A 16,328-nucleotide genomic window follows, 5' to 3' on the forward strand; every position below is an offset into this window, starting at 1 on the left:
CAGGCGACGGGCTCAGGAGACAGCAGAGGAGCTGGGATGAGGGAGCATCTGTGCTCGGCCCGCATTCTCTGGGGCCCAGCACTGGCCGTTCGGGCAGATGACGCTCGATCCCATGGGATTACTCAGAGCGCTGCAAGACGGCTGGTCCCCCTGGTCCCCCAGTAGCGCCCTCCTGACCCTGTAAGATCTGTAATATCCCCTTACACATTTCCAAAGGCCACTCAGCAGCAGCGTCTCCCGCAGGAGAGAAGAACTAGAGGTAAACTTTTAAAGACGTGAAGGAAATGGCAGAGGTGCTCAAATAAAACGTATTACATGACCCATTAAATGACTAACACATGTGATTCTAAAAATGGCATATGGAAAATTACTGCTACAGAACTTATCCTGCCACTCACCAGTTACAAGATCTTATCACATTTGTTCAGAGTTAATCTTAATTTTCTGTCTTGAAGCTTCTTCTTTCATTCATTCATTCATTCATAGAGCCCTGATTATATTTGATTTCTTTCTTTTTTCTTTCTTTTTTTTTGCCAGTACACTTGCTTTATTGCAAGGATAAAGAACAAAACCCTACAAACACCAAGGTAGGAAACAAAAGTTATTTATAATAGAAATACCTTTACCTACTCATTACTCCCAGGGTGCTTCTGATGGAATCGACAAACATCCTTTACTCGAGGGAAAGAAAAGTGTCTTTCTTTTGACTTCCATACACGTTTCAGGCTACCCTAAACTGATCTTTCACTTTAATGATCTCCCTAAATGGTGTCTGTGATCTGGTTTCAAAATGTAGAAGGGATGAGAAGTGTCCCAGACAGAGAGAATGATGAGAAGGTGAAGACAAGGCCCACGCTGAAGAGAATGGATACAACTGAGGTCCAAACCAGGACCTAACTGAGCCAGCAAGGTCCTCCCCAGTCAGCCGGCCTGACAGCGACCAGGCTTCCTCTCCACCCTCCCCCCGACCCTCAGTTCACTGCATGTGGGCAGCTACTCACGGAGACTGCGGCCTTGGAGGAGGGGGTGGGTGGCTGGAGCTGAGGTGACATGTGAAAACCAAGACAGGTTTTTATAGAGAAGACTAAATTGTCAAATTCATCACTAAATTATGAAGAGAGCATTGTATGTTACATTTCTACACGTGAAAGTTTTGTTTTTGAGTGACTTCATGTGTGTTTAAGGGGCATTCTGTTCCCTACAAATATGTTACCAACATCTACTACATTTCTAGGACTTCAGTGGGTCTCAATGGGAAAAGCATTAAGTTGATCATTATGCCCAGGGCTGGCACTAACTAGGTGGGTATACTTTATTTAGCAAGTTGATAACCTCCCCGATTCTTCATTTTCTAATTTTACTTGAAGGTGGTTAGATATGATAACTAGATAACTTCCCATTTAAAATGCTGCGGACAGTACTGGGAACGTGTATTATTTGCCTCTACGCATTAAGCGTTGTGTTTTTGGATCATGCTTCCCTTCACATGCCACATTTGGGCCACGCTGTCCTTTTGGTTCTGTGAACCCGCCATGCTCCTTTCCACTTCGGGATTCCCACATTTGTTTCCTCTGCCTTGAGCACTCACCCCAAGCCATCACACGGTTGACCCCTTTTCCTCCCTCAGGTGATGGCATTAAGGTCATCTCCTCAGAAATCCGTACAATCTAAGTAATCCCACCCTACCTAAGCCAAACTTCCTTTATATTAACTTATTTTATTATCTTGATAACACAATTATCTTAGATTATCTTGTTTATATATTGATATGCTATTCTTCTGAATTCCTAGCACACATCAGTTCCTGGAATTTAAGCATTCAGTAATTATTCATGTGAAAGAATGAATGCAGGCAACAAATGAATATTTACAATTTATAAGATTTTAAATACACGTCAGCAACACAACTACTGCAAAATTATTTGTCTTGGGAAATCGATTCATCCTATATTTCAGAAAAAAAAAATGAATAAAAGAAGGGACTGCTACTCTCTTTCTTAACACCACAGTTTTTATTAAACAAGCTCTCTAGGACGTTTTTTACCTGAGTCTTCCTAAAGGGCATAATGATGTATAAAAGGAGTAGGTTTCTGTTTCCACAGATAATTGTTTTTCAAGTAGCAAAAAGACTGACTGTGTGGGAGACATTCTATCTTCTGGCTGGTAAAATATTATACGAAAAAAACTGTTGAAAATTCTGAAGAGTAACTTTCTAATTTTACATGAAAAACAAGCCTGTGATAAAGAAAGTCTGTATAAGAGAGACAAACAAAAACAAGCTATAAATTAGGTCACTAGACTTACAACAATATTTTTGCAAGAAGTTTTTATCATTTTTGGCTAGCTTTTAAGCTTGGACTATAAGATGTCCCAGGAGGCTAAATGAGCACAGGAATTTATCCTCTGACAGGGTCAAATGGAATGTCCTTTGCGATCCTGGCTGAACATTTACCCTCATGTTCAAATGTGGACCATTCCTTATCTAAATCTATGCTTTCAGTAAGACATCAAGTATTTTATCTTTAATTAGGCAAGGCATTAAACTCCTATTTTCAACTGCACCTATTTCAAGTTATAAAGCTCTACATACATGCATACATACATTCTCTTGTCTTTATTAAGGAAAAATTCTTTTATTTACCTAAAACGCTCTTTCTTTCTCTCAACTCTGAAGTTATTCTAGAAATTTGGTTCTTGGTGTAAAATACCATGTTTACTCTACCCAGACCATTTATTTTCATGAGAATTTGATTCTTCTTTCAAGCATCATCTTTTGAGATCAATGAAGAATTAAAGGGTATAGGAAAAGCTGGTGTAAGTAAATAGATTTTCTTACAGAGGCCAGAGACACAGTGGTAACTGGGATTGATATCAGAAACATAAAATCATAAGGAGCATCTGAAAAAGTACTGATAAAATTAAAAGAAAGACATCGTAATATATTATATAGTAAAAATGAACATAGATAAATCCTAGAATTATTTTAAAAAATACATTTGGCATGCCAAATTTTAAATAGTAATCACTAACTGAAATTAATGTTAGTTTCTCAAAATTATCGGCAGTTTTCCTACTCTACAGTGACATTAAAATCAAGAAAACCTGGAAAAATAAAAACGGAACCTTGAATGCAAGCAAAGATGCTTCAGTAATAATTTTCACACAAAGCCTCATTCTATGTTGTGCCCCAGTCTAACTGATCTTACCTGTTACTCATATAAGACGTTATGTAAAATAATGAAACAATGCAGGAAAAAAAATATGGATCTTTGTCATATTCCACACTCACATTTTAGCAACCTCACAAAATTAAAAACGTTGTCCAAATTAAATGTCAGAAGAATTATTTATTTTACCAAAGTGATAATGTACGTCTTGAAAGGCTTGTTACTAGCTTCAAGGAAACAGAAAACAACTACAAAGCTAAGTTAAAGGCAACTTTATTACAATACTTTTCCAAACTTCAAAATGCATTTATTATTGAATTTAATCTAATATATAATACATTATATTACAAGACAGAAAGCATTTCTGGTCAGATATTTAGCTTGCATGTAAAGCCCAAAACAGAGCTTCCTTGGAACAGCAATAATGCATAATAGTTTATATCACTAAGTAAAATATTTCTCTGATGTTGCATAAAGAATCATTCATATTGCAATTTATTTTATGTTCATTTCCCCTGATTTAGAAATAAAGCAAAGCTATCTTTTCTTCAACTTACTAGCTTATACCTAGAAGTTGTCTATATCCTAAACACATCCACCAGCTTAGAAATAATTGCTTTGGTAGAAAACAGGATTTTTAAAACTAACGAAACCAAACGAACACTATTATTTCCCCATTGCAAACAGGGGCAGAATTCTCTTCTTTCCTTTTTTGGGAGCCAAATCTGGGCCCGACAGGCATCCTCAATAGTTTCTGCTTTACAAAAATACCCAAATCTGTAATGAACTCTATTCTAACAAAGTCATTTCTCTTTTATCTTGCCTCCTCATATTTGCTTACTTAGAAGCGTTTACAGCCCACTTTGAACATTACGTAATAATGAACTTTATAATAAAGTAACCTTGGGAAATGCAGTAACATAAAGGAAGTATTTTCCAAATTAGACAAGGACATTATTTGCTCATCCACCTCTACTTCAACCAACCAACCAGATTCCACTTACGAAAAGAATTCCTTTTCCAAGGTTACTCCTATAATAACAATAAAAACAGATGTAAATCCACTGAATCAATCTGGCTCCTTACTTCACTCTCTCGGTTTAATATTTGTGAGCTACCAACTAGCACAAAACGTGTTCATCCTGCTTGTTTTCACAATGGCAGGAAGTGGTTAGAGAAGTATAGAAAAGATTCTATTTTGTCTTTCATAAGGCAAATTTAAAACGGATTTTGCTATGAAGTTGGAGGAAAAGAAAAAGGGAACGAAAAGGCATGTGCTGGCTGCTCTTGGGGCAAGGTTCATAAATCACTGTACGTTAAGAGCGCGTGCTGAAACTTCATGGTGCCAGTCACGTAATTTTGTGTATTTGGGACTAAAGACGTGAAGGGGTGTCTTTTCCCTGCGGAAATAAAAAGAAAAGAAAGAAGAAAAGAGAGTGATAGAAGAGTCACAAGAAAGAGAAAGAAAAGGTTTCTACACTTAGATCACCATGCAGAAAACGTGCCTTCCAAAAGCTTAATTTCACAGAGCTGTTTTGTTTAACAGCGAAGATTTCAAGGGTAGAGCATGTTTAGAAGTACAGAAATTAATCTCTAGAGCCCTCTTGGAAACGTCCATTTTTTTTCCCCAAACAAAGCGACTGCAGGACAACACATGAACTCATTCACAAACATCTGTAGTGTTAGCAAAGCACCCCCAGATATACCCTTCTGCCCACTCACTTCAATATTGAAGAAAACAAGCCGCAGACAAAAAATCCAGACAGCATCAACTAATTTAAAAATCTGTAAGTTGTACATTTCAGTCCCACAAAAGGCACCAAAGTTAAGCTTAGCTCCTAGGTGCAAAGACAAAATGCCATACCACTCACTTGAAAAGGTGAAAAAACACAAATTGAGACCATTCATAAAAGGAAAGCATTCAATTTACCAAAAGAAAGGACAACTTACTTTGCCTTCTTTGTATTATCAGTTTCAGATTCTTTCACTGAAATAAAATAAGCAATATCCAATGTCAGTTTGCTTTTTTTTTAACTTTAAAATCACTTAAGCAATTACCTGTATCGATTAGTACCAAATGGTCAAGTTACACAGAGCCGCTAAAAAAGTTCCTTATCATGTTGGCATTGGCTATACGCTATAGTCAGTACTATGACTACTACTACTGCTACACTTTTCAATATAACTCTCCTGGGCTGGCTGCTTATTTACAGTACCACTATGCATGGCATAATTTAAAAGAAAACTGTCTCAGGAAAATTACTATTTTCCAATAACTGTCCATCAGTCTAAATGCCACTCTCTGTGGCAGAGAAATAGTCATCCATTAGAACCCCTAGGCATTCACTTACTACGTTCAGTCCCAGTGATCTGGGCTAGGATTCGGAAAGAGCGAGACTGAGTCGTTCCAGTCCTTGGACGCCAGTCTTCAGTATCTTCAATCAGTCTCTTCTTACTGGCATCACTGTGAGTAGGTATGTGATAAAACTCTGTATAACGATCCATAATGTGTTTTCTTGGTGGGCTAGGGTTCAAAAGGGAAAAAAAAGGATTAAAATATTTATAATTATGTTAAGGATAAAATAACTTCTCCCATATTATTTATAACTTATACATTTAATCCTCAATGTTCCTTTTGTGTATTTTGCTTTTTCAAGTATACTCAGTAACAATTTTTCTTAAAAAAAGAGAGCATCCTTCTAAAATAGAGTAGACTAGGTTATTTTTTTAAATTAGTTTAAAAAAAGGTACTTATATGCTAATATAAAATAATTGTATAGATGGCTATTCAACAGAAAGTTTACCGTTTGGGTAGGATTTTCCTTTTAATTGACAGAAGAAGGCAGCAGAAGAGAGATTTCAACATGAAGAAAAGGAAAAGAAAAGAATAAGAAAAGAAGGAAAATAACAAGAAATTGCAAAGTCCACAGTAATTAAAATCAAACAATTCAAAATTACTGGTATAGTTCATCTTATGGCTAATGCAGCAGATATGGACTACATCCACAACCACTGTTAAATACCCGTATGCTGCTAAAATATGCTGGCTTTCACAAAATTAAATGATCATTTCTTCACCGGGCCCAGGAGCCATGAATGGTTTAGTACAGGCTAAACCAACAATTCCAAACACAATTTTGAAAAGGGTCAGAACTTATTTTCTACAGTGTTCTCATTTATGTGTACAGATAACCTTAACCCTAAATAAAGCTGGGTGCAGGATCACTGCTGCAAAGAGCTGTGGTCTATCAGAAACCAACAAAATATTTATCAAAAGACCAAGATATGAATTGTGGCTCTATGACTTTTGACTAGTCAATCTCACTGAGCCTCAGTTTTTTCATTTATAAGAATATCACATATAAAGTAGCACTGTTCTCAGGATTAAATGAAATAATATATGTGAAAGGGATGTGTAAATTACGGAGTTCAAGAACTTTGAGTTTGCTACGACTATTCATTTTTCTATTAAGAAAGCATAAATACCAATGTTACGGAATTTACAATGTACATTATTTAAACACTTTAACCTAAGATCTAGGTAACTTTATAAATACTCCTCCCTTCTCAATCCCGCCCCCCAAATAGGATAAATGCAAACTAAATTATGAGTTTCGTTTCAGAAGAGAAGAAGGACTAGCAGACAAGTGGCACAAGATCCAAGCAGAGAAAGCACCCTAAGAGTGCCAGATGTGTGTGGCAACACCTGCTAGGTTAACTCACTGCTAAAAAATCACATTGCTATCAGAATGCCACGTGACTGCTGTCATTGTAATAGGGATTACCATCAAAAACTGTCTCAGTACACTAGAACAGTTTGTGCCCAGTGACATGGTAGAATTAACGTTAACACTAGCTTTGCAGTCAGACAGGTAGTAGTTCTAAGCATACATCCTCCATTCAGTGTGTATTTTATGCAAGTCATTTAACTTCTCCAAGTCTCGATTTTTACCACCTGAGAAATGGGGATTGCATCTACTTTAAAGGGTTGTTTTGAGGAATAAATAAGGAAGGTAAAGTATGTAAAAGTGCTTTCCACACTAACACAAAGTAACATAATGTGTTCTTTTATGATTATTAGAAAAACTATTTGCAATGCATGTTCTAAGACTACAAGTCATCATATATGTAAAGAACAGAATCAATAGTATTTACACATAATACTAATAATAGTATTTTAATACTATTTAATGGTATATTTAGTAGCATATTTTAATAGTAATTCAAATTATTATTTATGATAAAATTTTAATATTCCAGGAGTGAAATACCTAAAATAGCTTTTACTGATATTGAACAAAACCTCCTAACCCTTTTTAAAATAGACATAATTTTCTTTAATTACAAAATAATAGACATACGCTATTTCATAAATACACTGTCTCTGGCAGATTCCCAAACAGACAACACTTTATCTTATGCAATTACTTGAAAAACTTTATATTTAAGTTACTAGACTTATAGTTTTAAATTTCTCTATAGTCAGTAAGTGTTTACTCTTAAATGGTGCCAATTTCAGCTATAAGACTATTTTATCCTCTATAAAAGGTTTGGACTATAAAAATACAAAAAAATAGTGTTAAGCTAAGACACCAAGATTAATAAAATGTCACCACTTAAGAATATTTTTTAGCCACAACACACTTGTGAAAAGTACAGTGCGTCTTAGACTCTTTTGTGACATTCACCACAGCTTAAGGTCTGTGTCAAGTGATAGAAAGTTTCTAAACGTTTACTGCCTTTGAAACTCTCATGACTACGATTAAAGAAGGGAATAATCTCAATAATTTGATTTTTTGAAATGTATTTGGGATAGAATATAAATTCAACTATCAAGAGCAAACAATTTATTTCAAAATACAGACATTCAAAATTAGCAAATTTATTCAAAATTTTAAAAAATATTAAACACGGGAGGCCCCAACCATATCTCTAACTCCAGTATATACTGTCTATAATAATAATCTATCTTTCTGAAGGTTTAGCTTTCTAGCATGGAAAACAAGTTTCCTAGGCTCCTAATATATTTGAAAATTCTAAGCAATGAGAAGAGACTAACAAAATTTGGTGATGGTGTTAAGTTGAAAGCCAGATGAAAAGTTGCAGAGAGACAATGATAAAAATTAGAAAAGAAACCACTGATGAGGTACTTACACAGTGCCAGGGTTACTGAAGGAGGAATAACACACACACAGAAAGATGTGATAGAGTAGAGAAGACAGTGATGTTCCCAGGATGATGGGCAACAAAGATGAGGCAAAAAAAAAAAGGAAGAAGAAAAAATGAAATAACAAAATTCAAAAAAATGAAGACATTACACCAAACATCATGCTTCAAAATAATCATGTAAATGCAGACAAACAAAAATGAACAAGTGTTAGTCAAAATTCTGTTACACTGTTATTATTTGGAGAACAGTTTTATCTGTATTTGTTTGTTTCCAAAAAACACTGAAAAATATTTTATATATTAATGCTAGTTGAAGTCTCAAGTTACTAATACCAAGAAAGATTCACTATTTAAAATTTTTTTCTAGGTTTTTATAAAATTTATTTTAGAGTGAATCCAAATTCCTACCATGGTTCCTAATAAAAGGCAGAGATTAAAATATAAATAAGATGTAAGATATAGAAACAGATCATTTTAGAATCACTTTTAAAATCAGAGCAGACGAAGAGAAAATCTTTCAGTCTCACATAAGATAAGAAGTATACATTACTAATAGCAAGTGTAATCTCACATAAATTATCCTGAGCTATACACTATAAAGGAATAATATGCTATATGAAAATTTTCTCTTATTTTTTAAAATGAAGTGATTATGATGAAAAATATATGAAGCAGTGGGTCATAAATAATAGTCTATTACTCAATTTTCATACTCTCCCCTGTCCATCATTACCACCGCCCTCATTCAGAAGCAAATTCCAGGAAGTTTAGAGCTCACTTGTAGGAACTCCAGAGTTCTGTGTTATCAGCAATCTAATTATTGCCCAGAAAGGCATGTTTGATATGATAAAAGAACTAGGTTAATAACACCTAAAGAGGAAAGACATAATTCATTCATATAGCCTATTAAGCATAAAATCATTAAAAACAAATATATTCACATTCTATTATGTATAGAGACGATGAAAGTATAAAATGCTATACAGCTTCTCTATGCGTTGCTGAATCAATCCTACCACAATGATGTTTAGTCAGAGTAACTAATTACTCATTATAAACGCAGTGAGAAAAGCTGCCTACCAGTTTGAATACTAAGACTGTGCATTGTAGCTAAGCGGTATTTCCACACATCAAAGTCAGTTTCATTAACTCAATAAAGGGCTGAGTTTTGCTGAGTGGGGGTGAGATGCAGGATTAAGTTAATCTCAGTAATTTATGGGCATTTAGTCTTCTCTAAACCATAATGCAAAGCATTCTCTCCTCTGCCTTGCTATTTTAAATAGTAGGGAAACAGTTTTTCAAAATAACCTCCTCTGAATAACCTCAGAATAAAATCTTAGATATATATTTAAACATTTTAAAATTTAGGGAAGAAGTTTTATGTCAAAATGAAGTTGGGGGGAAATATTCTATGATGTGGTAAGGGGTAGCCAGCAGAGGGTTGATTAGTTAAAACCTAAAGATGCCAATTTTAATACTTTGAACAGATATTTTCATGAATTTTAGAAAATGTGCCCAAGTGGAATAGCCCAACATACACCACAGTGGCATTTGTGCCAACGTGACAAGTCAGATGACGTGGCTTTTCACCCTAGCTACGCCACCCACTTCCTCTGTGCCTGGACAAGCTGCAATCCCCAAGAAGCCTCCTTTTCCTCAATGGTGAAATGGATTACAATTTCTTCATCTTTCAGAATTCTTGTAAGGGTGTATGTTTTTGTATTTGAAAGCACTCTGAAAACTATACAAATACAGATTTGTTGTTAGAATAGATCCTCCAGCGACTCAACATAGAAAAAGTATTATCAAACCCAACTGTAGTTTATGCACATTATTCACTCATGTAGCCTCAATTCACTCAATTTATCCTCAAGTCTATAACCATGAAAAACAAATACTAATTCAAAGTAACAGAAATAAGCCCAGGGCACAAACAGGTGACAGAACCAAATATTCGGCAAGACACACCAAAATTTGGCTTCAAAAAACCCTAGGCTTGAATCTTAGCTCTATCACTTGAGAATTCAATCACATACTGCATTTCAAAACATCTAGCACAATGCTTAGTAATAATGAAAAAATTAATGAATCTTAATCTGCATTTTAAAAAATGTATATTTAACCTAAATGCTTACATTTATTTTTCCAAGTCCCATTTTTTCCCCCTTTATAAGTCAAATTGTTACACTGGAATCTAGTAACTAGTGGAAATCTTTGTGTACAGAATTTAACTTTAAATAGACCAACAATAAATCAGGGCTTGGGGGTGTTTCTCTAGTGCATTGTGCAATATTCTTATGTGTCTATAACATGAAACTCTTCAATTAGTGAGATCGTAGCCACACTGGAATAAAGTTGCTCTAATAATTCAATAGTTAATCCCTCCAGTGTGTCTAAGATAGATATTCCATATTTCCAATTCTACTCTAGAGTATGATGATAAGGAAATTTCAGCACATGCTCAGAATAATCATAACATAAAATTAATTTAAGTTCTTACCTAATGTGATTTTTATCTATTTTTAAAGCTAGTAATCACCAGTTTATCATCAATACCAACAGACACAAAAGCAAGGTTTTGAAGTTATACCACAGTAATTTTCAATGCCTATGCCAACTACCTGTGACACTTAACAAGCTGGTACTTAACTCTCTTAACAAATTCCAAGGTGCACAGAATTTTTATCATCCAGTGACACACAACTGCATATATAGAGTTCTCAAACTTTTAGTAACACTGGCTGAAAAATCGAAATGGTTCTTAAAGATTTTACCTGGGAAATATTGGGTTTTGATATGAATTTGGAAAACAACTCAGTTTTATATGTACTATTCACTAGTGGTACATATGTTTATGCTTTACATTCTATCTTTATCTTTGTATTCTGATAGTCTTGACTGATACAAATTACCCCGAACATTACCTCTTTTAAACCATTACACAGCAAACCCCACATATATTTTCTGATAAAAGTTAAACACTACTATTTACTACCATAAAGGAATTCACCACAACACAGCAATGCAAAACCAAACTTATTGAAAAGGCTAAATGTGGTTATTCTAAATTACAGCTATTTTGCAAAATTTAGCCTAATTTTGCAAAAATCAGGCATTCATGCTGTTTACTCATATATAAGTCACCATATTTTCTCTCCAGTAATGTGGATACTAACTCTGTCACTTTTGTTTTCTGTAAAGAGAAAAGCATTTAAAAAGATTACTATCATATCATGTTTTGTATCTTCCAAGGCCAGGTTCTTCAAAATCCCACATAAGAACTGTTAGAAGAAACTGCAGTCCAATGAAATTAAAATTAACTAAGGATGCATGAGAGACTTACCTCTTGAAAGCAGTGGCACATTATAATGCAAGGGCATATGGAAAGGGAAAAGGTAAATCAGTTAAACTACTTGATGTAAAATAGACTCCTTTCCAGTTTGGAATATAAAGTTCCATTTTGCTCTAAGTAGAGTAAGGAGAGTAATAAAGAAGACAGTAAGCCAAAACTAAAAATTCATATATGTACAAGATGGACTAAAAATTTCTTAGAAGTACCTTGTTCATTATTATTTATAAGAAGGAATAGGAATGTTAACGTAGTATTATTAAGAAATATTATAAAGATAGCAACACAATCGTTAGATTTCATACCATTAGGATGAATAACTATTTCTCAGTAATGATGCATAATTCATAAGCACTTATTTGTGTCTTACGTTTATTAATCCTAGATAAATTTGGGTGGGTTGCCTATAAATCACTTAAAAACTAATAGTCCTCCTGCTTTGAAGAAAAAGATAACTTATGCATTTAACTTCACATCTTCCTAAACTCCTAAATTTTTGGTTACTGGCATGTATTAGTTTTAAAATAAAAAGTAATTCATAAAAAGTAACAACTCTCTCTTAAAAAAAAAGGAACAACCCTCAACTGTGAAAGAGTTTTGCTTAAGATCTTTTGTCACACTATAAAAATGTGGAAAATTCAATAATCACATAATTAGTAAAAACGCTGACAGTGATTTCAGGAAAATAGTTTGACACCGGATGCAGGAAATTCATCAATATCACAAAACACCTGCTCTTCAAAATGACACATCACCGACTAGTAAATAGTAAAATGTGTGATTTATTTTCGATTTTTCTGCTCTAAATGTAGTAAGAGAAAGAGCACTGCAAATATGTCTCAGAACTTCATAGATACTTTGTTTTCAAGTTTTCATCGTGCTAACGTATCTGGACAACATCTGAAATTAAGCTATTTTTAAATGCAATCAATTTACGAATGCAAAGCAGTAATCTGCTTGTTAATGATGCAAAATATGTAATAATCCCTTCTGTCCTGAACCTTGTGCAGCGCTGAACGCCAGGCATGTGCTCGATAACCACATGTTGACTGATTAAGAAGCCACTGTAGAGACCCTGTAACCATACCTCTGCCTACAGCTTCAGTTGGAAAATAATAAGCTTTAAATCATTTCAAGTTTGATCACCAAAGCTGTACTCATAAAACACAATTTCAGCTTGGTATTTTCACATGTTTTCAATGTAGTACCTTTCCGTAACCTCAATTTGCTTTTATCTCTACAAGTTTCCATTAAGAAGGCTTTCTTATAAAATTTCAAGAAATGTTACCAAGGAGAAAAGATTTTAACTCAAATACTTCCTTCAAAGGACTTTTTTCTACTGAGCCTGGAATTTAACAAACACAATAAACTTCTGCTTTTAGTTTTCTGTGGGGCTAGCATTTGACAGGCAGCATCTGTTTTTTCAAGGTACTATTTTGATTACTCTAAAATCTATTGTCTTAAAAAAGACATACCAAAAAATATATAACCAAACGCATCTCAACACTACATACTACTTCTCTTCCTCACATGAAAGAAGAGATAACTTAGGACACTAGTTTTTCTCAATTTATACATCGAAACTTTCAAAAGCCATCCACCACCACAAAACCGCATGTAGGGCCCAGTAGCTGTCCTTCCAGACCTGCCCCTTCCTCTCAGCAACAGCCTGGAACCCTGCCACCTTCTTTTTCAAAGCCCCCAAGTTGCCATGGCAGCAGTGCTATGAAAGCACAGCCCCTTCATTACATGAATTAACATTCAGAAGGGATTATCTCAGAAAGGACCTATCTACACAATTATTTTAATTATATTTTCCTGGGAACCGGCATTGGTAAAAACAATCACGCATGCAAATTATTTCCTTTTGTTTTCCTTTTAAAAGACACTTTTGTCACAATAAATCTGATCAAAATGATTTTACAAAAATGACTTTGGCTTAAAGTACGGTCACTGGATTCCAAAAAGAATAAAATAACCGTCTATAAATGGAGGCTGCTGAGAACAGACTTCAACCAGTTTTTTAAAAATCTGTACCATAAAGGGGGGAAAATTATTATAAGGAATGGATTTTCAAAAAATTCTGCTAACATTATATATTTAGTGTCCACTGCTTTAAATTTTAGAAATATTTTTACAGTGAAATATCCTCTAATTTGCTTCTGATATTTTTTAAGCATCCTTTAATGTTACTGTCCTCTCATTACTGTTTGATTTTAAAGACTAAATTCCAGCATAAGTTTATCTGAAAAGAATGTTGCTTAGCTAGCTGACCTAAGCTAATGCATCATACATAGACATGAGTCAAAACTAAATTTGTTTTCTGTCTTAAAACTACTTCCTAGAAAAAAAGCTTCTTACAGACTTCTCATTTCCTCTCTTTAGCATGAGATGCATAAGCTGACACAACTGCAACCACTCTGTTTCAACTTTTGGTGGCTCATAAAAGGATGGAAAAATTGAGGAAGAAAGATTCAAGGTTTGCCTTGCATTATAAGGGCCAGCTGCTCCACGTTGTGCCAGGACTTGGAGAAAAAGTTACAGAGTCTGTTACATGGTTCATAACAGGTCAAAATGCATAATTAGGTCTGGATTAACCTATGATCGCCTTGCAGAAAGTGTTGTATTGTATGTAACATAACGCTACATGTTAATGAAGCAAATGAAACTTCATCTCCCTCCCTTCAAAGAACAGCTGATTTTGGGGGGTATGGAAATTAAGTTTTGCTTGGAAATTGCCTGAAAGAAGAGTTTTGATAAGAGCAGAAAGCACCCTTGGCCACCTACCCATTTTGCTGTTTACTGTCACCCTGGGATCCTCTTCTCTGTCCCTCTGCTAGCTCCTGGGCAGTCTCGGCACACACGCTGGTGACTGTGGGCTGCCGTGGGACATTAACTGCAGGTTTACCAGCGCTCAGTGCAGATGACCGCTGGTCAGCACTAACACTGGCATTAGCATGCGGTCCAGATGCAGCGAATGGGGGAGGAGTGACAGCGGCCCCGGGTGCAGGGGAAGCATGTGATGAAGTGGTCGCATGGGCTGGGGTGAAGGCGGACGATGGTGATGGGATGGATGTGACTTTTGGTGAAGACACAGAACCAAAGGGTCGTGGTGCCTTATTGTAGGCCATGTTGGTTGTGGAAGTGGCTTTGGACACAGCAGGAGATGGAATGGGCACAGGTTTAACTACTTCTTTAGGTTCTCCCTATGTAAAATAAAAATAAACATACACAAAAACAGGCCAAAGACATGCAAAATAGATCCACTGAAAAGAACACACAGCTAGTTTGTAAAAAGACAAACACAATCATGTTAGCAGGCCAAACTTCACACGTTTTCAGATAAAAACAATGAGTTGATATAACACAGTATGCATGCCAACCGGTCCCAGCATGCATAACGTGGACGCACATACTGAGTAGATTTTTTTTTTTTAATAAAAATGAAAGGAGTTCAAAATATTTAGGAAATAGATTAGAAAAGTTATCAAAAAGCCTAAAGGCCAAAATAAGTACCAATTCAGACATATTCCAAAGGAAAATTTTCTAAATACCCCACAGTAAATAAAACATCACTAACCAAAATATTTATTTTAAAATATCCAGTCTCAATTATAATTCCATCTTTCAAACCTGTTTAATTACTCTCCAGAGTACAATTATTTGATTCATGCAGAAGCAGCAGCACATTTCTAACTCAATTAAAAACAAAACAAAACAAAACAACTGAAGGAATGTTCATTTTCATCTGACTCAGAAATGTGCACATTCTAATTATTTTGAATCAAGAAATCGCTCCTTAAAAAAAAACTCAACAAAAAAAGCAAACAAATCAACAAAACAAAATCAATCCTTTCCCTTTCCTGTAATCCACCTGTTGTTTCTCTCTCTGGAATGTTGTGAGATATCACTAAAGATGGAATAAATTTCTTCCCTTTTCTAAAATAAATATTTAATATTTAGTAGTTACATGAGGGGAAAAAAAAGATCTTAGATGTTTCTTCACTGCCTCAGTCAAAGAAAAAAAACAACAACTAAGAAAGCTCAATTCCTCCTAAAATTAACAGAATTTGTGTTTACAAACCCCTATCCCAGAGTAAGTATGAAGTTAAAAACAAAAAACAAAAAACAACAGCTTAAGCTTCTATGACATTCAAGAATAAGTCCCTACCATCCCCAAAGAAAAACAATCAAAATTCCTTAAAAAGCATACAATGGTGGCTCTATTATGTTTAATTTGAAGGAAAAAAAAAGTAATCTAAATTAATGTTACAGAAATAATAAAGCTAACTGCGGGGCATAAAGTACCTTCATGCCTCTGGGAATCAATATAAACAAATTCAATGGAAAGGCACAAGTAAAATTAAGGAGGAAACCCCTAAAAGCGCAAAACCAGATTATATGAATAATGGCTTGGGACAATTTCAGGATATATATGAGAAAAAAAGGGCACTTGCCAATAACCTAATCCAAGAATACTCTGAAAATGTAATTTAAAAACTCATTAATATTACTAATAAAATGTTATTAAAGACTTACTGTGATATTCATCTTTTTAGATTATGTGAATAGAGATAGGCAAATTAAAAGTGAAGGCAAGAAATCTGGATATGAGTTATTGATAACATACGACATTGGAAATA

At 34.8% G+C, this 16,328-nt stretch overlaps 1 protein-coding gene across 4 annotated transcripts in view; it reads right to left on the bottom strand.

Annotated features, from left to right (window-relative positions):
* The window catches only part of PDLIM5 (PDZ and LIM domain 5), a 206,988-nt gene that overhangs the window by 75,911 nt on the left and 114,749 nt on the right, over positions 1-16,328 (bottom strand). Inside the window, exons 5-8 of one of the 4 annotated variants that reach the window (XM_024736153.1) lie at positions 14,473-14,564; positions 5,519-5,691; positions 5,118-5,154; positions 4,210-4,567 (exon numbers count right to left, since the gene is read on the bottom strand). In XM_024736153.1, coding sequence (XP_024591921.1) covers positions 4,474-4,567; positions 5,118-5,154; positions 5,519-5,691; positions 14,473-14,564 — 396 coding nt within the window. In that variant the 3' untranslated portion in view covers positions 4,210-4,473. Of the gene's footprint in view, positions 1-4,209; positions 4,568-5,117; positions 5,155-5,518; positions 5,692-14,472; positions 14,892-16,328 lie in introns of those variants that run through there. The other 3 variants (XM_024736151.1, XM_024736150.1, XM_024736149.1) reach the window with 3 other exon arrangements.

Source organism: Neophocaena asiaeorientalis, unplaced genomic scaffold, assembly GCF_003031525.2.
Source record: "Neophocaena asiaeorientalis asiaeorientalis breed wild unplaced genomic scaffold, Neophocaena_asiaeorientalis_V1.1 scaffold7, whole genome shotgun sequence".
In the NCBI taxonomy this organism is placed as follows: Eukaryota; Metazoa; Chordata; class Mammalia; order Artiodactyla; family Phocoenidae; genus Neophocaena; species Neophocaena asiaeorientalis.